Raw genomic sequence first — 25826 nt, forward strand, 5'->3', positions numbered from 1 at the left:
AGCAGGTAAGCAAGTTCCTTTAGAATGATTAAAAAAATGTTTTTCTTTGCTCCTGTGTGGAAAACAAATAAAAAATAAATGTTTTTTATTCATAAATTAATTAATCTAAAACTGCTGCTACAGTTGACACCAGTTTTATGAAGCAACCTTTATCTAAGGTGCAGTTTAAACTAATATCCACAAACTATTCAGCTCATCAATTATTCATTCAACATTTTTGGGATTTTTGGAATAATCTTCCTGAAAAGACCACTTTTAGAGTTAATAATTCATCGTTCAGACAGCATAAGGGAAAGTAAAAGTTATGAATCAAACATTTCTCAACAAATGTATGAATGAGAGCTTTTAGTGCAAAGAATTTTCTGATTTACATGTGGGAGGAGAAGCCCACAGCTTCACAGGACAAAGTGAAAGCAGCTCTCTGATCCAGAAGACGCCATCATTGGGAATTATATGTACTTACATGTGACCTTTGCCCTCAACACCTCTGCAGCGCAGTGTACTATAAGCTCTAACTGTACAAACACACACGCTTACTTTAGCTCGAGCCTTGATGGGCTGCAGGAGGAGGACATATTTCATCCTGAATATTTTTGGGGTTGTGGAGACGCCAAAACGAATTCCATTTCGTGAAGTCATCTCATGGCTCCTGGGAGTCGCTGTTTGTCAGAAGTGACATCACAGCGTCTCAGTAAACTGAAAAGAAAAAGAGAAATGTCAGGGGAGGGTGGCTCATGCTATGGAAATTCATCTTTCAGCCACCCTCTGCAGCTTATAGTGTATCACCAATAACAGGCCAGAGAGAAGTGCTGCAGAAATAGCCCTCATTAACATTTTTGCACTTGTTCCTCACATGCTCTCAACAGTCTGTAAACTTTAATCAGCTAAATGGCTCCTTGAAAAGAGAGACTTGTGAACATTTATCAGTCCCAGCTTGTAAATGAATCAGTCTTGCTGTAAATCAATAATGCGGTCCCTGTTTAAACTGAAACGGACGTAAGCTCAGTTTGGGCGTTTGCCAAGACACTGCTGATCTGAGATGTGAGGCTGAGCTCATGGCATTAGAATGGCTCTGTGTCACTTGTTGCAGAAGGTGACATAGTTTAGTCATGAGCAACTTTAAAATCAAGTCTCACCATCCATCGTGAAGCGCTGCCCTTATCTTTTTTTGTTTGTTTTATATGTGTGACTGTGTAAAAGTCATAAACTGTCCATCGTTATCACCCACCGCTAAAAGCTGAAGGATGGTAATGTTTTTGCTCCATGTTTGTGTACCCCTTAATAAAATATCTCATGAGCCACTGTATAGATTTCAACGAAACTTTTAAGATATAATCATTTACCGTGCATATAATTCATTTTGGAGCCAACTTAATTCAAGATGGCTACCACAGCCAAATGACTAGTCTAAACTTTTGCACAAAAGGTGGCGGGCTGCATTCTTTAAATGAATGCTAGGCCTTTGAATCCTATATATTTTGCTTCTAATGATCTTTTAATATTTTAAAGCAATCAATAGTTCTCTTGGCTTTTTGAGGATCTTTCAAAGATTTTGGGGACTTTGGACACTTTTTCACTCAAGTTTTTCAAGCGTCAGGCCAAAAATGTGGTGCAGATGAGCAGTTAAATCCTGCAAAGACCCGACACAAGACCTCCCAGGTCCTTGGTTTACAGTTGGTCATCAACTGTAAACCAAGCTTTCCACTAACAGCTCTTTAGAAACCCCTTTGTTCCTCATGAAATACAATTTTATTTATGTCAAACGGTTTTATTTTTGGTACTTTTCATAGATTTAACTAAAGAAATGGGAAGAAGTGATGCTTTTTTTTTTGGTAACAAAGCAGCAAAGGATCCAATTTAGTACTAAATCTGTCAACAACAACCTGATCCATGTTTTGAATTTACTCTTTACATGTCTGAAGGAGTCATAGGTTAGAATACAATAGTTTATGCGGGGTGATACACACTTCATGTGAATCTATATGAACAGAAACACAACAGAGGAGGTGGAGCTGGTGGTCGTCTGTCGTGGGCGTTTTCTGGAGGTCTGCGGGGCCTCACCAGCAGCTGTCACCGACACATGTGCTGCTCCAGTCATATAAGTGCCTCCAGTCTTAAATTCCAAACATACAGTTTAGACCCATTAGGATGACTCGCTGAGCTGTGGCTATCGTAACTCACACAGCCTTCATTTAAAAATAAGTCCCTAAACTCCATAGCAACCCAAGATCTTCCCAAGATCATGTGATGATGCAACAAAAGTTCAAAAGGGGAAGCTTAATCACTGTGAATGCTTCATTCCTTAATTGTCTCTTTATATATCATGTCCTTGATTTTATGTCTTTACTGTAAAAAACATAGAAAATTTCATTGAGGGTAGAAAATTGTTTCCATATTTTCACCCGCTCATCGTTTGTTTGGATGAAACGACACAATCATGACTTAATCATGTGAGCTGTGTGATGATGTCACACCTCGTCTTCCCGAAGATGTTACTCAGAATGAATCTGAAAAGTATGACATGTCTCTGAGGGTTATTATTGCTGAAGACTGAAAGTATTTACAGATTTATTTTGAGACTGGGTCTTTCACGTTTACTATGTTATTTCACATACATGTTACTGGCTTTGGTCTTTTATGTCAATGTGAAAAACATAAAAAATTAAAAAATCTATACATATAGAACGTGAAACTGAATGTGGTTTGGAGATTTGGATCAGCATGGTTGACCAAGTGGGGAATTATTCCACCATGCATTTCAAAAAGTAAAATTATGAAACAAACAAACAAACAAAAATTTTTTTCTAAAAGGCATAACTTCCTGGTTTAGAGGACAAAATGTGTTCAGGACATTTCAAAGACCTGTAACATTATAAACACCAGAGATCAAAGTGACTAAATACACTTGTCTTTTTCTTTTTCATTCTTATTACCAGCTACAATGAGGCCTGTGCGTCCATTTTTGCTAGTCTGTCAGCAAAATATCTCATGAACCAATGAACCGATTTCAACGAAACTCTTGGAATGGTATCATAAAATGTACAGTATATCTACAACTGATTATGTTTTGACACAAAAACAGCTATAACTCAGTCAACTTTAAAGTTATTGAGCTAAAATTGAGTGTGGTAGTAGCTGAGAGTCAACCCTAACACATACTCTGAACACTAACAGATCATGCAGGACCTTTGCTTAAAACTATGGGTTGCAAGCCAGCAGGGAATATGAATTTCTTCAAGTATGCATGCATACCACAACGTAAACACCTAAAATAGTAGTAAAATAGTAAATGACTAAATTCGCAATCTACCTGCACTGTATTTGGTTTTGTATTTGTGTTTTTGCTCTATCATTAAAAAAAATACAGATCATAATTTCTGGTTTGCTCATCAGGTGATGTAAATTATACCTGCTGAAGCTACAGTTGCCTCCAGTGAGAGGATCGGGTTAATGTGACATCAGGAAATCACTACAAGATGAAACCCTCTATGCTGACATTTTGCTCCGCTGTGACATGTCAGCATTATTTTGTGGCTGTGGGGTATTTATAGAAGTCATCATTAGAGAAAGACAAGCTTGAAAGACCAAAATCGAGTCGAAAATGATATAAAAAATTGTAATAATCTGTATGCAAACCCTCATTAAATTCCTCCAACTGTGCTTGTAGTTTTCAGCACTTGTCTGAAATTAATTCATGAGGTTATTGGAATAAGATATCTATCAAGATCCAAAAGCAGACTGTAGCTTTGTACAACTGCATGGTCACAATTATTTCTTATCACCAGGATTGACTTTAAGCTTCCTTTCTTATCTTCAGCAACAATGTGAACTGGTTCCCATTTCTTGGTGGGCTTGTGTCCTCTGCTTCTTCATGAACAAACTGGAAAACACTCAAAACATGAAACGTTCCCCATTCCCTATTTTGTCACACACGTTTTGTCATGAAAATACTCCCAAATGCACTGAAATAAACTTGATTTTCTGATGATGTGATGCTCTATTAAACTACTGCGTCCCAGAATTTTTACTCTTATCCTCTTCCTAAACGTTTCCTAACTTTTCGCCCAGTTATAATTTAACTTTCATCCACGTTTTGAAATTTTCATGTTCCCAAAAAGCCTTTGAGGTGCTTTTATTGATTCATAAACTAATTATAAAGTAATTTCTTTAAAACCAATGAGAGTCCTGATCAGTGTCCACAAATCAAGAGTGAATCACTTCAGGTAATATAAAGACAGAAAATTACCCAAATCTCCGCATGTACTCTTGATATTTAAATAAAATAAAACTAAAAGCCTTTTCTGTTCATTCATATTTTACTTAAACCATGTGTCTGCTTCTTAAATCCAAATATATTCATTTTGACTTATTTAAATGGATGTGCAGGTAAATTCGGACTTGCTTCAGGTAAGTGCAGATTAAGAATTTAAAAAGTTACATATTAAACATCAGTGCTGCTGACTTCTGTAAAGTTTCACAGCTTCCTTTCTGACTTCGGAATTTCACATCATGGGTACACGGGGCCTATATATAAACACATATGCGACAGCTGAACTTCGAGCAAACCTCAGTACAGATTTAGGGCTCCATTTTAAATTTAGGTTCAGACCTTGACTGGAGTCTTGCAGGGTTTTAGGGCCTTCCTTCACGTAAGATTCCAGCCAGACAGATGTGCGTTTTAGTTTGAATGACATGAATTTGAGTGGGCATTGGGGTGGATTTTAAGTGGACCTCAGAGATCATCCTCTATATTCCATAAAGACAAGTGGCAGCATAGCATGCTAGACTGGAATGCAAGCCATGCAGCTCAGAAATCCCTTTTTGTTTTACAAAAAAAAAAAAAATCATGAAGTTAGAGACCGCAATGATCAGTCGTAGAATTAGACAGCAAAGAATTCTTGTAGAAGTAAGTCTTGAAGACTGGTTAATAAGTAGCTCCTAAAAAGTAAGTCTTAAAAAGTCAAATCTGTGTTTAACCTGGAAAAAGTTACCTCAAATAAATCCAGCATCTTTATTATAAAGGCTCTGTGATTTGTGATGACTCGTTTAGTTTAAAAGCGGTTTGTGACAAAGTGGACTGAATGAATGATGTCTGAAGAGAACGCCACAGATGAAAGCAAATCTTAAAAAAGAAAGACTGGAATTTGCTAAAATGCATATTGAAAATGAGAAGCCACACAGGTTCTGGGAATACATTGTTTGAATGGATGAGACAAGGCTACTTTATGGCAACAAGTCCCATCAACTATGATCACAAAGCCAAAATTAAAGCATATAAAGGAAAGAACACTGCACCTACGATAATGGTTATGTTCTGGGGCTGCTTTGTTACATCTGACACAGGGTATCTAGAGTCTGTATGAAATATCAAGACTATCAAGGCATTCTCAGAATCAGAATAAACTTTATTATCACTGTATCGAGATACCGTGAGATTATGTTTGTGCAGTCGTCCGAAAGATGGGCGGAGTGCACGTTGCTGCTGCTACAAGAGTGCGGCCTCTTATTCTTTATCAGAATATTTTTAGATAGAAAAAAGAGAAAAGGCCATGAGGATGGATAGATGTATAACAAAAAAGATCTCTTCGCATCTTGTCCTATCAGGACACGATTTAAGCCATAAAAAAAAACTCTACCAGGCCAGCAAGCACATTTATAAACACTTTACATACGCATTTGATGTAAAGATGGTGAGATTTGTCCATGAGACACTTCCAGTAGGCCATAGTCAGAATCAGAATAAACTTTATTGGCATTGCACCGAGATACAACGCGAATATCTTGATAAGATGTTGGTCAGCCGGCAGTTCTGATAAGCCTGCACAGAAGTTCTTGGGGGGGGTTGCGATAGACAAAGATTTTTCCTTAGTTACCCATGTCCCAGGAGAAATTTGATAGTCGGCCTGCTTTTGAGGCCAAACAGAGGAGTCAGATTCAGATAAGCCACAATTGTTGATTTCTTCAGGCAGACTGTTTTTGTCTTGTCAGTCTTGAATCCTGCTGGTACTTTTGATCCACAATGGCCAGATTTGTGGTCCGTGCTATAAGCCTCCTTCAAGGTCGTCTCCAAAAAGCTGGAGAGTCCTAGAAGCCATGTGGCCTGCGAATCTCACAAATCGCTTCCATCTTACGGTTTAGCTCGTAAATCAGCTGATTTTGAGTACTCGTAGCACAAACCAAACCTTCAGAGCAGGCAGCCTGACGAGGGCCAAATTAGCTGCAGCCGTCTTCTTTGTATGTTGATAAACCAGGAACCAGCCGATTCCAAAAAGCAGAAAACCTGTTATCATATATCCAATTATATATGTCTTTGGCGTCCTCCTGAGACAAAACGGAAAGACACATCAGCTCCCAGATCCATGGCGTATCCTGCAGCGTGACTCTCAGCGGGACGTGAGGGTTCTCCAGGACCTAGTCTGATTTTCACGAGTTGATTTCATCATTGTTGTGTACAAACACATTTATCCACGTCTGTATGCCTTTACAGGTAAAACTCAGCTGTGACACATTCTCTCCCCAGGTTTCTCCGTTGGACCACAGTGACCCTGCAAAACGAGCTGCTGTGTTACAGTAGCTCCTCTGCATCTTCTTGGCTTCAGCCCAGAAACTAAAAATAAACCATCAAGTTTCCAACTCTGCCAACTGATGCGTTGCTTGTACTCAGGAATTCTGCTCGAGTCATTTACATTACTGCACATGTTTAGGCGTTTCATCATGGCTGGACGTTTTAATGCCCTCCACTTGTAGGAAGTCTTCATACTCCATGGTTACATGTTGCCTCGACCACCTTCTACAAACTGGTGCAGAATAGGAGCCAGTGCTAGTGAGCCAATGGCTGAAACTAATAGTTATGATCAGGAATGAAGAGGCTGAAATGAATCTCCAGTTATGAACCAGATCACCTTGAAGCCAGCGTGAACTAACTGAACTCAGATAGACTCAACATGAAGGATGCAGGCAGCGTTATCTCACACCCCCTCTTAGTTTGGGCCATGTGCATTTGGAAGCAGGTGGAATTCAAAGACTGGCTTCAAGCATCATTACACTTCTCTGCTTTCTTAACTTTCCTGACCACCGTTACAGCAAAAGATGAAACCCTTTTCTTGATGATGACCATCATGTTCATCAGAGTCTTTATTGTAGATCGATCTTTCTGATCCAAACTGTTCTTAGGTGATTAGCTCTCTAAAAGGACTGCCTTTCACTTCTTTAGAAGATAACGGTGAACACGGATCGTTGGGCTTTTCTGTCAAAGTTTCATCTCAGGAGCTAAAGATAAACTGTTAAAAGGCTGTTTGCAAAAAAAGCTATTTAATAAAACATTTGAACCCAAGAAAGAACAAATTTACAAGTTTATTTTCCTTTCTTTTTCTATCTTTTGTATGTTAGTCAATCTATAAGACAGTTCAGAGTTTCTTTTAGTGCACTTACGCTGTTAGGTGGATTTTGTGTATTATGTGTGAAGTGGTTGCTACTCAGGAAGGGTATTAAGTTGCAACCCTGCCTCTTTCTATTAGGATGATGATTGTTGCAGCTCCAGGTGAACTTTTGTGAAGAACAAAGTATCTTCTCACATGAATCTGGATCTTTGTTCGCCACTGGAAGGAAAAAGAAACCTGCACAATGCAGTGAAAACTTTTTAATGTTGTACAATATTTTTTATCACATGCAGTGACCCAACATTTTCCACATCGTTTGCTTGTAGCAACAGGCAGTGTCTGCCATATAAAAAGGAAAACGGCTATAAAAACCCACATTTGTTCATAAAACTAAGAAATAAATCAAAACATATCCTGATGAACAGACCAAAAAACAGTCTTACTGCATGTTGTGCACGCATAAGTCCGGGTACAGATTTGAGCTTTCAGGATCTTAATGACAAAGTTAATTTACAGAACTAGAAATATTTTAGGTACTTCAAAATGGGCAAAAAAGAAGATATATAAAAAACTTTGATAGGGAGTTCTCGAGGCAGTCGTGGCCAGTGTCCTAAGTATACCTAATTTTACACATTAGCTTTTTGCAGTCATAGTAAATTATGATTGTGCAAAAAGATCATATGTAAAATTTAAAACTAATTCAGATGTCTTCATTTATTCTGAAATAGCTTCAGTAAAAGTATAAAATTGGAAGTAGACTGAAATAAAATATTGAAAAAAAAAAAAAAAAAAAAAAAAAAAAACGTGTTTCTTCTGTTTTTGTTTCAGGTAAGATGAGGTCCAAAAGTAGTGGGGTGGAGAATCCAGCAGACGGGGTTCTTGTGGTTCCACCAGGTGACCAAGTCATCAACCAAGAACAGGAAGTAGGCATGCCAGTGAAGAGCCTGAAGGCCAGAGTTCAACTGGAGGAAGGTGAGGATGAGGCAGATGTGATCTCTGATAAAGAGAAGCTGTTGTTCGAGTCCACGGAGGCTGGAGACAAACGAGGGGACATCAAGGATCTGTCCAAAGAGGATCTGCTGAAACTGCTGGGGATCATGGAAGGAGAAGTTCAGGTCTGTCCTTCTCTGCTTCTCAGTTTGTGTGTGCATGCTTGAATATGCACTGTAGATAAACTCAGCTGTTGTGATGCAGTTTTAGAGCAATAGCTCCATCTTGTGTTGTCCAACAATTTTCTGATTATACTTACAGTACTGTGCAAAAGTAATGAGCCATCCTTGTATTACATAATTTACATATTTTGCTTTTTAAAGAGCCAAAATGTCAAAAGTCCAAAGACAACCTTCAAAGAACTATTGATCAAGATCATTTCAAGAGATTACATGAAGGCCTGTCTCCTTGGAAGTAAAATATCAACGATGATTAGTATTTAAAAACTTTTCAGAGCTATATATTAGAGTAAAATGTAAATGATGAGGTCATTTTTTTAAACCTGGATGCTTATTGTCCTCATCAGGCCACAAAATATAATTTTATATGTTTGTGTATGTGTGTGTGTGTGTGTGTGTGTGTGTGTGTGTGTGTGTGTGTGTGTGTGTGTGTGTGTGTGTGTGTGACTTCAGGCCATGGAAGATATCATCTGTGTGCTGAGGTCCCAGCAGACTCCTCCAGAGGTATTTGAGTCACAGTATGGCTGTGTGGCCCCCAGTTCGGCCCTTAAAGCTCTGCAGAGGGACAGCTTCATCACCGGTACCAAACAACGCAGCCCCAGTGTTTACCAAAAACCCATGGCTGAGGTCAGCACTGTTCATTTGACCAAAACTTTGAAGCATACTGAGGATTTCTTTATGTATTTTAAAGCCAAGAAAATCAAAAAGGCATCCGTCCTAACCTTGTAAACTGATTTAAATCTCTTTAATGCGTCAGTAAACTTTATATGCAACAACTCCTGCGTGTTTTTGGTCTTTCTGCAGCTGAAACGTCTGCAGGAGAAGCACAAGGAGACGTACAGCCGGATGCTGGGCCAACTGCTGATGGCTGAAAAGTGCCACCGCCGCACGGTCCATGAGCTGGAGACGGAGAAACACAAACACGCCGACTACATGAACAAGAGTGACGACTTCACCAACCTCCTGGAGCAGGAGAGAGAAAGGTGAAGAGGAAAGAGCGAGGAAATACTGAACAACAGTTTATAAAATGTTTACATCTAAATCGATGTTTGACATATGTGTTGAGGAATTTTAAATTTAAAAAATCATGTTAGATGTGATGTGAAGACTTTGAATGAGGCTGCAGCTGTTGCTTACTGACTGACACAAATAGTACAAAAAATAGAAAATGTGAGATATCACCATCAACTATTTGAACGAGGTATATTTTTGATTCTAAGACTCATTCATTTAATGTAACACAAGTCTCAGCTTCCATTTAAAATAGTCACAAACTAACTCTTTACATGGAGACCCCAGAGTTTGGATTAAAATATCATGGCAAGATCTAGAGAAGTTTCTCATGAGGGGTGTCCAAAGTGCGGCCCGGGGGCCATTTGTGGCCCTTGGAGTGATTTTATGTAGCAGTTTAAAGATGGTTTAAATTTGACCTATAGGCTTAAGAGACATTTTGCAAATTTAATGATGACCGTTTTTCATGTAATTTTTAGGTTTAACAGCAAAATAAAAAATAAAAAAAAATCTCAAAATGAGCTATATTAAGTTTAATACAATCTTTTGGCAATAAATCAATAAAATCAAATAAATTTGATTTAAAAAAGTAATAACACATTATTGTTTATGAAGCTTTTAATGTTTTGGATCTACAATAATTTAGAACACCTTCTCCACCCAAATGTATAAATTTTGTCCTTTCTCCAAAATATTGTTTATACCGAGTAAAAAAAAAATAAACAACACTAAAAATATGTACGCTTTTAATTATTTATTTAATTCTCTTTTTTTTTTGTGGCTCACGACTCCTTTCATCTTCACGGTTTTGGCCCACATGTGAAAATGTTTGGACACCCCTGATTTAAGCTTTTCAGTCCAGGCTTTTTGGTAGGAAAAAAAAAACTAAAGAACAAAACCGGAAGTTCAGTGCAAGTGGCATAAATAAAACAGTAAAAGCCGTTTTTAGAAGAACAACTCTCTCACGATGACATCATTGGAGAAATGTGGTCACTGATGAGGTTGAGGGGTTCTGATCAGGGGAAGAAAACGTGCAAACACCATCAAAATGGGAGATAAGGTCATTTTATTTGGAAACTGGCATGAAGTGTAAACAACAAGGATTCCTTCAAAAGATGCCAGGACTTTAATTGCATTCATGGTTTGCCAAACAACTGATAAGCAGAAGGCATAGATGCAGCCTCTGCTGATTTCTTTTAAATCTCTGGTCATTTTACATGTTAGTATGATTGACGGCTTTTTTTCACAGAGCTCAGTGTTTTTCATTTTGGTGTGAAGCTGTTACTACTGAAAATCTGGGATTTTTTACTAGATGGGAATAATAATACCGGGAATAAAAAAAATTGCCTATGACTCATAGGGTTATCATACGTTAGATTTTTTTTTTTTTTAAGGTGTAAGACCAGAATGCAAAAACAGACACAAGTTTCTGTTTTCCATCTGTGTTTCGACAGTTCGCTCCCTCAGAGCGTGTCGTGATCTCATACTCATCGATGTGATCTCCGACAGCAGTCTGAGAGTGAGGAGAGACGAGTCAGAGGTTCTGTGCCAAACTTCTGCAGGAATGCAGAGGACGGGCACTGAAGAAGCTGTTTCTGATGGTAGCCATCAGACATTAGCACGGTTTCATGCAACAGAGCGATTTATATGTCAGGAAGTTTAACATTTTTAAGTGGCATGGTGGAATGTGTGGAGGCTGACAGAAGAAACGGCCTCTGCTCCTGATGGGGTTTCGGAGTCACGCAAAGAAAACTAAAAAAAACCTGCAGTAGATCCTCAAATTGTTCATATCAGGAACAAAATGCTTCAAATGAATATTAAAATGGGCTCCAATTTTTCCAGTTTAACTATCAGTCAATTAAAAAAAAAGTTTTGTAGGCTCAATCATCCAGGTAGATAACAACAAAAAAGGTTTAGTCATTTCTCCCTTAAAGAAACTGGTCCAGATTAAATGATTTAACCTTTTTTGATCAGTTTGTTCAGTACAGTGCCATACAACCATGAGCAAAGTATTTATGCTTTTCCTTTGAGCAAAGAGTGCAACACAGCAAGTTTACTAGGAAATACAAAGTAGAATTATCCATAAAATAAACTATTTGCATGATAATTTTTTATTTTTTATTTTAATTCTTTAAAAATACATATATCTTCACCTAAAGATGAACTTGTGTTTTTGTATGCTTAATATCTGATACAATGTTTATTCTTTCACATCAACTACGTTTTTTTTTTCAGGACTTAACCGTCTGTGTCAGGTACCACTGACATCATGGTTTGGACTTTAGCATAACAGTAATTTTAAAATGAACATTATTTTCATCTAAGTGACATCACATTGTGTAAATATGATTGTTACATGTTGCACTGCACATATTTAGATTTTCACTTGTATAGTTGTTAATCTTAACTGGCCAAAAAAATGATGGTAATTGGAACAAGAGTAATTGCATTTCCTGTGAAAATGCAGTGTGAATGCTAATTACTGAAGAACTTGCTGAAAAACAGCTGAAATTAGCTAAAAAAAACATGCTGAATTTTAGCTGAAAAGAAAGAACAAGCCTAAATTAGCAGAAGAAAGAAGAAAGAACACATATTTGCTGAATTATGTTTAAATAAGCAGAAATCAGCACAGAAATTATGAAATTGGCTAAAAAGACAGCTGAAATTAGCAACAACAAAAAAGCTGAAAAGTAGCTGAAAAGGCAGAAAGAAGTTTGAACTACCAGAAGGAAGTGGAAAGAGCTGAAATGAGTTTATGGAATTAGCTAAAAAAGCTAAAAAAAAAAAAAAAAGAAGCATAAAACAACTAAATATTAGCTGAAATAACTGAAACTAGCTGAAATAAGCTGAAAGGAGTATAACAAGATGAAATTAGTAGAACGAAGTTAATTAAGCTACAAGTAGCATAAATTACCACCAAAAAATGTGAATTTATCTGAAAAAAGGCTGAAATTAGCTAAAAATGCTAAAAAGGTAGCTGTAAATGTATAACAAGCTTAAATTAGCAGAATTGAGCAGAAAGAACATGTTTGCCCATTTAGGCTGAAAGAAGCTGAAATGAGCACAAAAAAAGTGGAAATTAGCTGGAAAAAAAGAAAAGAAAAGAAATTAGCCAAAAATAAAAATTAAAAATAAACAGCTGAAATGTAGTTTAAAAAACAGAAAGAAGCTTAAATTACAAGAAGGAAGCGGAGAGAGCATATTGATAAAAGTTGAAATGAGTGCAAAAAATGTGGAATTAGCAGAAAAAGCTAACATTAGCATAAAACTGCTGAATATTAGCTGAAATAGTAGAAAAAGCTGAAACTTGCAGAAAGGAGCTAAAAGGAGCAAAACAAGCTGAAATTAGCAGAAAGATGTTAGAATAAGCACAAAAATGTTGTAGTCAGCACTGCAGAAAGGATCTGAAGGAAGCAAAAAAACAGCTAGAAAACAGCTGAAATTAGCTGATTTTTTTATTTATTTATTTATTTATTTTTTTGCACAAGAAAACTGAAAGAAACTGAACCGGAACAAAATATGACAGGAGCAGTAAAAGGTTGTAAACGGATCTAAAAAAAATTTAAGGAGGTAAAATGAGCTCACTTCATTTTCTATGAGAAAAAAATTGGCAGAAAAGGCTAAATATTTCAAAAAGCTAAAGTTGCACCGATACTAAAGTCATATCACCCCTCTCCTGAACAAGCTCAATGTTTTGATATATGATTTGCTGAACTAGCACAAAAATTGTGGAACGAGAAAGATGCTGAAAAATGTACAGAAGAAAAATGGATCACAATAGTGAGAATGCTTCATAAACATTCACACCATCAGTGAACATATTTATTGACAAATCATTCACAGGGACGTGGCGTTGTTTCTAAAATGATCAACTCTCTGCATCAGTTTGTATTAAAAAAAGCTTCCTGCACTGATTGAATCTGTTCTCGCAGATCTTCTTCACCCTGAAAGAGTTGTTCATCTCATTGTGTCTGGTTTCCTCATTATGTGGAGACTTTGCATGGACGCTTGTTCAACTTTCCCCTTGAAGTGAAACATGAATACACGTCCTCTTCCCACGCATGCATCTGCTTGTCTTCTGGCTTTATGTACCAAAAATCAGATTTGATTCCACCCAACATGGACTGAGAAAATGTTAAAATTCATTCCAATAGTTTTAAAGGTTTCCTGTGTTGAAAAATGTGCAAAAAGTGGAAGGACTTCTGCAGAACCCTTCCTCTTTAGCTTTGGTTCCTCCTTCTTTCACTGCTGCTCCAAGCAGAGCAGCACACTCTCTCGTGCACTTTTCTATCCCGTACGGGTGAGGTCACATCGCACACTGGAGGTGCTCCAGAGTATTTTATTTTGTCTTTTCTTCTTGTGATAAAATGCTTGGAGTTTGATGGAGGAAGGTCTGTGGGAGAAAAGGAGACTCTTGCACACTTGGTGTGTTTCTGCTGGGTTTATCTGCAGCTTAGAGCATCTTTAGTGGGTAAGTTTTGAATGGGCTCTGATTCTGAGACAGGTTTTAGAAGCTCATTTTGCCTTTTGAATGGTTAAAGTTGCACATCTTTCCTTGTGCTGGTTGCTCTAGTTTGCGTTATTTTGCAATGCAAAACTGTTCACTTTGAATGATGCATAAGAAATGTCACTGGAAGTGTGCGAGGAGGAGACGTAGCTGCTTTGCATGCTTTTTGTTGGAGCTGCGCATGAGAGCGGGGCATGAGCTGCATAGAAAGAAGCTGAGAGAAAAGCCCACAGCTCGGTGAGGGGCTGTTAGTAAAACTTTCACTTGCTGTTTGTGTTTTTCTTTCCCATCAGCAGGGGGTAACATGGCGTTTTGATGTTGTGAAGTAGATTTTTGCCGTGTTCATCAGACTATTGTTAAATCTGTGTAACTTTATGTCAAATATTGTATTTGATCAATTGCTTTGATTTTCTTTTCTTTAATAAGACATGACTGTAGAACAATGTTTAGGGCTTTGAAACTCAAAGGAAAATGTTTCTCCATGGAGAAAAGTTGAACATGGAAATAAAGCTGGAATTTTTATTTAAAAAATAAAACAGAACAAACATATGAATATACTTTGGAAAGTCACTGATAATTATCTACGCGAATTAGCAGCAGTTTAATGTCAAAGCTCATGCTCATTCCTGTTTTTAAGGGAAAGTGCATTTATAATGAATCAGTACTGTTTATATTATTGTCATTATTATACACATGTTTTACAACCACTTTTCTTTTAATTTAATTTGGTTAGTATTGCTGGGAGTTGTTTCCCCCCAATGTTTCTGTCTTACCTGCCGCCAAAGGCAGACAACAATGTTTTTTTGTCTGTGTGTGTGTGTGTGGGGGGGGGGGGGGGGGGTGCGCTTATGTCTGTTAGCAAAATATTTCATAAACCACTGGTCAAATGTTGATGAAATTATCAGGGAATAATCATTGGATACACATCCATATGGAGCCAGCTCAGTTTAAGATGACTGCTATAAGTCAGTCAGTTAAAAAGATATTGTGGAAAAAATGTAGTGTGGTTGTAGCTAAAAGTCATTCACAACATACACTTTAATCATAACATGTAGCATGTTTGACTAAAAAAGCTACAGCTCCATCATTCCTCATCATAAGATGGTCTTAGTTCTATTTCATATAGGCTTCGCCCTTTAAGGCTGTCGCTGATGGGTTTATCCCGTTATGCGTAGCATAAGCACTGAAAAAATTAGTCCACGCCCACCTGCTGTGTGGGCCCCACCCGGTCCGTATAAATTACGTTAAGAGCGGGAAATCGGCTCCCATTTTTTCTTCAGCGAGCTAATATAGCACTTTCAGAAGAACAAAGACGATAAATTGTGTAAATGACCAACCTTTGTGAAGGATGCTTGGCCCGGCAGTCGACCTCCGGTCGTCCGGTGAGTTCTCCTCCCCGAGGAGAAGATGACAGCAGTCTTATTCCAAGGTAAGCGTCGGGGAACTTTTCCCAGTGACAGGTCACTACACGCTGGACAACGCCATCTTGTGTTTTTCCTCTTATCGCCGACCCTCGGGGCGAACCGGATGGTTCCTCCGGGGCAAGGCGTGCTCAGCTGCAGCCCCCGCTGCTCTTTCCCTCCTGGGGAGCGTAGTGTAGGTGGAGGGGGGCTGAGTGAATGCTCACCCCATCCCACCTCGTTTCGCATCGGCGATCACACCGCTCCCGGCCGACAGCGCCCTCAGGGGTTGCCCGGCGGAACCCAGGAGGAGGCTGACATAAGGGACCCCTTTTTTCTACGTCCCTCGCCTTTTTCCCGCCAGTTCGGATGATCGGCGGAAAGGTTGTTTTTCACTGGGCTCCACTGTGGCTCACCGTCTTGATCCATACGGCCTCACGTTCCAACAGGACGTTCGACGGGCGAGGCCGCAGACGGTTCTTTCCTGGTAGATTAGAGGAGTCGGTCCCCAGTCCGCTCCCATCACCAGAGTTGAGGGATTCACCGAGCGGGGCTATTCCTCGGTAACCCCCCCTGGAGCCAAACCTCGCGGAAGCTTCCGGAGCGAAGCTGCCCAGGTCGGAGCAGCGTCCCGTCCCTCCGGAGGAACCAGACGGCGACCACACTCTCCAATCGAGCCCACCGACGTGTTTTCAGGCAGCCGCAGTTAGCAACAACGTGCGCTGCTAGCATATAGCATGTCCAAGGGACTGAAGGCCGCAGACCTGCCTTGGAGACGAAGAACTCCCTCTGTAAGGCAGCTGACGCCAGCTCAACATGTGTGCCTCTCCCGCGGTTTGCCTGTCGAGGACTGCAGCGCGGATGACGATGATCCATCGACCCACCTGGCTTCGTTACTCCCCTCGCTGCCGGAGAATCTGCACAAGACCTGATGAAGCTCATCGCGGACGCGCTGTTCAGAGCAGCTTCAAACCATGCTGGCGAAGTGAAACAGTCGGAGGAGGTGCCAGAAGCTGTGCGCCACCTCATCAAGCCGCGCGGCCCACCCCGTCTCCGCTGGAGGGACCGTCGCGAGCAAGCTTCGACTTTTCCACGGCCGCGGCTCTCGCTGAGTTCCACCACCAGCCCCGCTCGTCAGAATCCAGCCCTCTTCACTCCGGCAGCCTGCAGCTCAGCGTTTCCCCAGAGTTCGCCTGCAAGACAGCGCTCTGGGCAAACAATCGCAGAGCTCATGAGAGAGAAAGCTCTCAAAATGACGGTCTCCGGAGGGTGTGTGTAAAAGTGACACGAAAGTTGAAATAAATCATCATTAATGATCAAAGTGTCTGTTTTTTAGCCAGTCTGTAAGCCCGGATGAGCTCACAGCGGCCGCACACATAAGAGCCGGTGTCCTTAATAAGGGTTTTTAAACTCACCGCCACTCCAAGACATTACCAGTCGCTTACAGGGCACGATGGTAAGTTAAATAACTCGTTATAATCCCGAGCTGCACGATTTTCACTCAAGCGATGTCAACTCGCACTCGTGGGATGAAACAGCCCCACACACGAGCCGGTGTCCTTAAATAAGGGTTTTTAAACTCACCGTCGCTCTAAGACATGATGAGTCGATCACAGAACAGCCTCCACACATGAGCCGGTGTCCTTAATTAAAGGTTTTTAAACTCACCGTCGCTCTAGACATGACGAGTCGATCACGGCACAACGGTAAGCGAAAATAACTCGTTACCAACTAGAACTGCACGATCCTCACTCAAGCGGTGTCAACTCGCATTCGTGGGATGGAACAGCCTCCACATGAGCCGGTGTCCTTAAATAGGGTTTTAACTCACCGCCGCTCTTGACATGACGAGTCGATCACTAAGATGAACAGCCTCCATCCAACGGCGCTGCGTTGATGCTGGCGCACACACACAGCTGCCGGCGCTAACCAGCTCACATCGGTATAAATGTGGCCCGCAGGCTGGTTCGGGTGGGGGCCCTTCTCTCTCACAAGAAACGACACCCGTCTCGACGAATCAACGCGGGCAGCCGTCACCCACCGCGTCTCAGCTTTCGGCAGCTCACCGCAGCTTAAACGTGAAGCAGCTGAAGAACCCGGTAATGAGTCCCGCCTCCCTCCAGCGCGCGCCCCTCCAGCGAGAGCGGCGCGCGTCCCTCCAGAGAACAACGTGTGCTCCCGCGGGGCTAGCAGCCTTCACTCCAACAGCACGGCGTAAATGAAGTCACGCCCTCCGCCTTTTCAACGTTCGCACAGCGACGTCAAACGCGCAGCCCCACCGCGTCATCAGCTGTCACACGCTTCGCCTTCAGCTCAAGTCTCGCCCGGGATCACACAGAAAACATTCCCGCGACGCATGACGGCGGTTGAGGGGCGGACTGCTGACAGCCGTACAAAACATGACACATCACTTAACGCACGTTCACCCTACGAACGTTACGTAGAGTGGCTAAAACATGCTCGCCGTTTTTCAGATGGATGGACAAGGTTTTATGCAAATGGTACAAGTTACAGTTTGCAACCCGAACCCCTCCATTCAGAGGAGTTATAAAAAACGGTCCCGTCATCATCAGACTGATTCTCATCCCTAAATGCAGAAATCCAAGAGTTTTCTGATAAAAGTAATCTACAGAGTTCCCCAAGGGAGAGAAAACACAAGGTTTTTACTCACGGATCGGAGGGGTGAGACCGTTCTTGGATCTGTTGTTTAACATCCAGAGAACGCATACCGATCATCCTAACACAGAGACGAGAGTTTTTGTTTTACCTGGATGATCTGCTGCTCCTGTCAATTCAGACAGGAGGCGCTGATGCAGGATCAGGTGTTGACATCACACCTGTTAAATCTGGGCTTCGCCATAAATTGGAAAGAAGCTCGATTTTTCCGGCCCAGACATTTGTTTCTGGGAGTGGAATTAAATTCAACCACCATGAAAACTCGTTTATCACAAACTAGATTCGACACTTTTTAAAAAAAAGTCAACTCAGCCACGTAAGATCTGGCAAGTGATAACAGCTGTCTCCGTCATGAAGCTGTTGGAAATGATGTCACTCACACAGTGTTTTCCGCTGGTTTGTTTCACATGAGACGCCTCCAGAGGTGGTTCTGCACGTCTGCATGTGGATCCAGTAAAACAAAACGACGGATGATCATTGTCCCTTCCTCTGTGGAAGCAGACCTCCGACTCTGGGGAAACACCTTGTTTTCTGTCAGAGGGAGTCCCCCTCAGCAGACCCACGTCACGGGTCAGTCTTCACGGACACGTTGCTGTCAGGCTGGGGGGGGGGGGGGACATGCCTATCTCAAGCAGTAGGGGCGCTGTGGCCCCACTACACATCAGCCCACATCAATGTTTTGGAGTGTTGCACAGTACTGAATGTGATTCAACACTTTGCTCCCGTGCTACAGAATCAACACGTGTTGATTCACACAGACAACATGATGACTGCCGCTTACATAACCATCAAAGGGTGTGCGTTCAGCCCAGATGTTACACATTGTGCGAAAGCTACTGAGTTGGGTTCATCAAAACCTGCTCTTTATTAGAGCGGTTTACATATCCGGTGTTCTGAACGGAGGGGCAGATGTGACGTCCAGGGGCGGCCCACGTCACGTGGACCGGACCCTCCATCCAGACCTGATGTTTTCAGACGCAGCAGAAGTTGGCAAAGCAGCTGTGGACCTGTTTGCGACGCGAGAAGAACGCTCAGTGTCAAGTATGGTTTTCCCTGAGCCCGCGAGACGATCCATCGCTGGGGGGGGACGCATTTGCTCACAGCCGGTGGCCCAAAACGCTTTTATACGCGTTTCTTTTCCCCCACCTCCTCTGTTTTTTTACGGTTCCTGAACCGAGTTCAGGAGGAGGGATTGACAGCTCTCCTGGTGGCTCCCGGCGTGTGAACGCACCATGGTTCCCAGGCCTGCAACGTCTGTTGTCGGGTCGCCGTGGAACTGTCGTGGAGGGAGGATGCTCTCCTTCAGGCAGGAGGAGCGACCAAGAGTTACCCAGAAATAGGTCAACACCTGTGGGTCTGACCGCTGAGCGGTCCCACTTAGAGGATGGGTCTCCCTCAGGAGATAGTGTGCACAATTCAAGATTCACGTGCTGCATCTACCACAGTTCTGTACACATCAAAGGGGACGGCTTTTCAGCGCTGGTGTACAGAGAAGGTTTAGAGGCCACCTCATGCCTTTTAGGCGGCGTGTTGTTTTTTTCTACAACAGCTGATGGATAGGGAGTTGGTTTTCAGTACGCTTTAACGTACGTTGCAGTCATCTATTCCTGCCACGAAGGTTTCGGAGACAGAACAGCTTTTAATCACCCGCTGATGAAGCGTTTTTCTAAAAGATGTTCAGAGACACAGGCCTGCTTCACGTCCACTTGCTCCACAGTGGGATTTAACGCTGGTCCTGCGAGCCCTGATCAAAGCTCCAATTGAGCCTCTGGATCAGGTTTCATTTAAATTCTTGTCTCTTTAAACAACCCTGCTGCTGGTTTTAACACCCGCTAAGAGGATAAGTAATTATCTGCCCTCTCTGTTGCTTCGTCATGCCTTAGAATTTAGGCTGACGGGCAGCTCAGCTGATTTAAGACCAACCCAGCTTTTATGCCTAAAACATCACGAGCTCTTTTAAATCAAGAGTGATATCGTTGGAGGGGTCTTTCCCCCCCACAGATCAGAAGAGGAAGCATCTTTTCATCTTCTCTGCCCGGTGCGGGCGTTGACGTGTTACATAACGCGCACAGCTGCAATGCGTTTCAAACTCAACAATTGTTTGTGCATTATAGAGATGCTTCTGCAGGTCGCCGTTATCCATCCAGCGCTTGTCACACTGGCTGTGTGAGGCCTTTTCTGAAGCCTACAGAGCATCAGATTTAGGGCCTCCTGTCAACCTCAAAGCACACTCGACCAGGGGTATTGCATCTCCGACTGCTCTGCATAATGGTATGTCAATGCAGGACATTTGCACTGCGGCTGCATGGTCAACACCCTGCTCATTTATTCGCTTTTACCTACGTGATGTAACGGCTCGTTCCATGACACATTCTGTCCTTAGTGCTCTAACAGAATGAATATTGTTGTTCTCATGGAACTCTGTTTAAGCTCACTTCTGTCTGCATGCATTACAGTGTGAGATGTTGTTTTCAGTCACAAGTCGTGTCTGTGTTTCTGGTTCTATTGTCACTAATCAGTTCATGACTATTGTTACCAATCAGTTCATTTGATCAATAATCAATTTATGGACATTAATCTGTTTATACTGTTCAGCCATGAACCAGTTGGTTCATCCCCCCCCCCCCCCCCTCTTTTCAACTTCTTCTTCCCGTTGAAAGTTTTCCGGGGTATTCATGCTTTGTCAGAACGCATAGTTACACAACATGCGTCTGTGCATGGCACATAATTACGCAATGCGTAGTTATGCACACGGGGAGCTGAGTGACAAGACGTTTTTTGGGCAAGCTTCCGCTTCTTACTGTGTTCGAATGGACCCAGTGAGGCGAGGACCACATCCGCTTCGCCCTTAACCCATCAGCGACAGCCTTAAAGGGCGAAGCCTATATGAAATAGAACGTTGGTTACGTACTGTAACCCCAGATTCTATGAATATAGGCGTAGCCCTTTAAGCGTCGGGCCTCACTGGCTCCTAAATGGCTGAAGAAAAAAGCTATTTTGGGAGCCGATTTCCCGCTCTTAACGTAATTTATACGGACCGGGTGGGGCCCACACAGCAGGTGGGCGTGGACTAATTTTTTCAGTGCTTATGCTACGCATAACGGGATAAACCCATCAGCGACAGCCTTAAAGGGCTACGCCTATATTCATAGAATCTGGGGTTACAGTACGTAACCAACGTTTTCAGTTCTGACATAAGAGGAGCCAGGAAATTTGGGTTTTTAAGTATGTTTTTACCCTCTGAAAAGTGTTTTATGCTTCTTTCAGCTAAATGAAAATGATCTCTATTAATGATGATTATAGTTTGATTGATAAAATCATCAAAATAAAGTGTTTTATTCTTTTGTTCTCTTGAATTCTTCAGACTGAAGAGGTTGCTTGAAAACGAAAAAGCCTACCAAGTACGGAAAGAGAAGGAGCACTGCAAACGCCTGGCCAAGGTGCGAGAAGAGCTGGTCAAACTGAAGTCCTTTGCCTTGATGTTGGTCAATGAGCGCCAGCAGCACCTGGAGCAGATGGACCAGCAGAGCCAGCGGGTCCAAGAGCTCAGCTCGCAGCTCCAGCAGCGAGACCAAGCTTTGAATGAAACCAAGGAGCGAGCTCAGGAGGACACCCACCGGGTGCAAAGTCTGGAGGCTGAGCTTAAGGAGAAATCCAGTAAACTCACCCAACAACATGACGAAATGAACACCAAGCTGTCTGACCGGGAGCTCCAAAATCGTCAGCTTAACTCTAAACTTTTGGAGCTCACACACAACGTAGAGGAACTGGAGGCAAACAACAGGGCTTTGAGGAAGTCTGAGGAGGAAATGCAGGAGTTAAGAGAGAAGATCAGCAAAGGGGAGTGTGGCAGCTCTAATCTGATTACTGAATTGGAGAACCTGCGGAAGAAGGTCCTTGAGATGGAAGGAAAAGATGAGGAGATTACCAAGACAGAAAATCAATGTAAGGAGCTCAGGAAGAGGCTAGAGGAGGAGAATAACAAGAGTAAAGACCTCAGGCTGGAAGTAGAGCGGCTTCACACAAGAATGATGGAGTTAGAGAAGCTTGAGGAAGCATCCAGCGTTAGCAAAGCTGAGTGCGCACAGTTAAACCTCGCTCTGGAAACAGAGAAGGTCCTGACCAAGGAGCTTTCAGATGAAGTGATAGCTCTCAAGATCCGTATGAAAGAGCTTGAGTCTTCTGAAATCAAGTTGGAGAAGTCCGAGCTAAGCCTCAAAGATGATCTGAGGAAACTCAAGTCTCTGACGGTTGCTTTGATGGATGAGCGAAAGGCGCTTATGGAGACGGTGAAATCAGATGAAATGAAAAAAGACGAACTGAGCAGCATGGTCAAACTGGAGCAGGCTAGAGTTATGGATGTGACTGAGAAACTGATAGAGGAAAGCAAAAAGCTCCTGAAACTAAAATCTGAAATGGAAACCAAAGTGGAGGCTTTAACAGCTGAAAAGGGGGAGCTCAGCTCTAAGCTAGCTTTTGAAACTGATAAAACCGTGGATCTTAACTTCAAGATGAGCCAAATGAAAAAGAAACTGGATGGGTGTGAGCAGGCACAAAAGCTATCTGTAAGGAACTCGGTGATTTGTGATCTGGGAAGAATGTCTGACCCCAGCGGGAAAGAGGACAACAAAATTAAAGAGCTCACATTTGAAATCGAGCACTTAAAAAATCGCCTAAAACAACTTGAAGTAGTGGAGGGAGATTTGATAAAGACAGAGGATCAGTATGACATGCTGGAGAAAAAGTTCATGACCGAACAAGAAAAGGCAAACGTCCTTTCCCAGCAGGTGGAGGAGATGAAGAATCAGATAGCATGGAACAAAGCCATTGAGAAAGGAGAAGAGGAAAGCCGGGAGGAAGATCTCCAACAGCGGTGCAAGAGAGAAGAGGCCAAATCCAGAGAGTTACAAGCCGATGTGCTAGCATTCAAGGAGAAGATCCATGAACTAATGCACAAAGAAGATCAGCTTTCTCAGCTCCAAGTGGACTACTCCATCCTACAACAGAAGTTCTTGGAGGAGGAAGAGAAGGCTAAGAACATGGCAACTGAGGTTTTCCACCTCACTAAAGAGCTAGAGATGGCAAAGCGTCAAAGTCGAGCATTACGGCCCAGCTTAAATGGCAGGAGAATAATGGATGTAGCTGCCACATCCACTGGAGTACAAACAGAGCCGTCATCTGTTGAACCAACAGAGGAGGACTCACCAGCCTGGTTTATCAGAAAGTCTGTTCAAGAAGAGAACCACATTATGAATAACATTCGACAGAAATGCCTAAAGAAGCCTGCTGATAAGAGCAGCGCTGCTGATCGCTGCCCTTCAGCTAGCAGCGAATTTGGAATAAAAAAATCCTGGATTCCCTGGATGAGAAAAAAAGACACCAGTCCTCAGGAGAGCAGTCTAGAAAAACCTCTGCACATTAATGGGGAGCATTTACCCTCTAAGCTGACCACGCCTCAAAACCAAGGGCAGCCTTTACACATTCGAGTAACTCCAGATCACCAAAACAATGTTGCCACTCTTGAAATCAGCAGCCCAACTGCTGAGGATGGTTTTTCAAACTCAGCTCCTCTTAGCCCCAACCCATGTCACCCAAAATCCAGGATCACAATCATTCCCACCTGTTCTGCTCCAACCACCCGAAGAAGGACGCCTACTGCACCTCAAGGTCTTGAAAGAGCTAAGTCTCCAGTCACCATCACAACAATATCTAGAGCTAAGTCTCCAGAAAGCAGTCGACTCCCCTCCTCTACCTCAGGAAGACCCCTGTCCCCAGTTTCTGTTATGACAATCAGCAATGCTGTGGTACCTGAGACATCTGCTTCCCGAGAACCTCAGGAGATGACCATGGGACGGGCTGTGTTTAAGGTTACCCCTGAGAAGCAAATGGTCCCAATACCTGTCCGAAAGGGCCAAAATAATGGTAGCATCATCACCACCACCACGGATGATAACAAGATTCACATTCATCTAGGCAGCAGCATCCCCCCAAAGATGGTAGTCAGACCAGTGGCTAACGTAACAGAAAACAAAGAGCTGACCCTTTCAACTGGGACAGTTTTGCGCTCACCACGCCAAATCACAACCACTACAACCAGGAGCATGCAGACAAAGGTGTCAAGCAGTATTACCATTTCCACTGTCACATCCACAACTTCAAGACCCACCCAAAGCACGGTAAGTTTTACTTTAGGATCCACCTTATTCAAATCAGTCTATCCCTAAGATTTCTATCTTTCCAGACCTCCAATTTGACGACATTCGTTTTGCAATCTCTGATTTTTTTACTTTTAGAAAATCCATGTTCCTAACTTGTAAAGCCACAGTTGTGTTTGATGTTTCACAAAATAAATAATTATTATCTCATGTAGTTAGGAATAGAAAGCGAAATAACAGTGTTTGGTGTTTCAGTGGCACTCATAATATGCGTGTCAAAATAATATGTTTGGGAATGAGATGACTGGCGTGATTGAAACGCTCCTGTGGGTGGGCCTCAGAGCAGCAGAGCTAATGATGTGGCATACTGCCAAACAGCCAAACATCATGTTGTCATTTATATTGCATTGTGTACATTCACAAACAAACAGGACATGTACGGTTCAGTGCACTCTGACTGACAAAATACAGCCTAAACCCATGGATAAAGAAAAAATAATTATTTATATTTTCTTTATTCAATTATATTTACATTCTGCTTTATAAATAGCATTGTTATAGGCTTTTTCTTTTATGAAGCTTGTTTCTGTAGCTTATCTAAGAAACTTAATTTTCTTTGTTTGCCAGATCGGACATGAAACCCAGCTGGCTCGCACAGGTCTTACCCGGATCCCAATGTCCAAGAGCCTGAAGGCAGGAAAAGCTGCTTCCCCAGGAATCTCAAGTGGAGTGAAGCTGGAGTCTCGGATGGAGAGTCAGTCTGTGAGGATAGAGGTCAAAAAATCCACTGTGAATAGCAATATTTTACAAAATGGAGGAAAAACTTGACTGACGTCCATCCAATTTGACCTTTGATTCAGGGTCGAGAGGAGTTGGTGCTTATCCCAAAAGGTGGGGTACACCCTGCACAGGTCGTCAAACAATAACAGAGTTTAACTGATGTAATATAAGCAATAATAAACTTGTCTTTATGGTGCTTCACAAAGTGTAATACAAAGGTATATGTTGTTCCGACTCAACTCAGCAAGAAACAGCAAGACTCGAATGCATTTTAGTAATAAAAAAGCCAAATTATTTTTATGCATTTTTTTTTCCCTTATTGTATGTTTCACACTTTTTTTGTATTTTAAATGAAAAGTCATGGTGAAAATCAGGTGAAAATGTTTTTTGTTTTTTTTGATGGGTTAAATATTATATCTGACTGTGATACTACTAACTTTTTGTTGTTGTAGTTGCTTTTATTGTCACGTATATAAATTTATTGATTATTTTGTAAGGACAATCATCTTGGATAAATTGTGTTTTTGTATGTTTGTTTTTTTTTGCTATAAATACTTTTTACAGATTAATATTTTAAATAAATGTCATGTTAAAGGATAGCCTGGCTTTTTATGTATAGAATGTCAATAATAAAATATTCAGTAGTAGTTTGTTATTATTTGCAAATAGACCAGTCTAATGACTCAGTCTTCTGTATATTTTCCTTTTAATTTGTCAAAACAAAGACTGTATATAATTTTAAAAAGTCT

At 41.7% G+C, this 25826-nt stretch overlaps 1 protein-coding gene across 1 annotated transcript; it reads left to right on the plus strand.

Moving 5' to 3' along the window:
* Positions 1 to 25125, plus strand: LOC119427788 (filamin-A-interacting protein 1). Its single transcript, XM_037695430.1, has 6 exons — positions 1 to 5; positions 8208 to 8494; positions 9002 to 9175; positions 9353 to 9531; positions 21507 to 24318; positions 24925 to 25125. The coding sequence occupies exons 2-6, from the start codon at positions 8213 to 8215 to the stop codon at positions 25123 to 25125; spliced, it is 3648 nt and encodes a 1215-aa protein (XP_037551358.1). The 5' UTR covers positions 1 to 5; positions 8208 to 8212.
* The last annotated feature ends 701 nt before the right edge of the window (positions 25126 to 25826 follow it).

The sequence above is a fragment of the Nematolebias whitei genome, chromosome 21 (genome assembly GCF_014905685.2).
Source record: "Nematolebias whitei isolate Nwh7 chromosome 21, NemWhi1, whole genome shotgun sequence".
Taxonomy (NCBI): domain Eukaryota; kingdom Metazoa; phylum Chordata; class Actinopteri; order Cyprinodontiformes; family Rivulidae; genus Nematolebias; species Nematolebias whitei.

Bases quoted from the DNA above. Each gene is read 5' to 3' on its own strand.
- LOC119427788 (XM_037695430.1), top strand. From the start codon at position 8,213: ATGAGGTCCAAAAGTAGTGGGGTGGAGAATCCAGCAGACGGGGTTCTT. The intron at 9,176-9,352 runs GTCAGCACTGTT...GTCTTTCTGCAG, and splicing joins ACCAAAAACCCATGGCTGAG to CTGAAACGTCTGCAGGAGAA. The intron at 9,532-21,506 runs GTGAAGAGGAAA...TGAATTCTTCAG, and splicing joins CTGGAGCAGGAGAGAGAAAG to ACTGAAGAGGTTGCTTGAAA.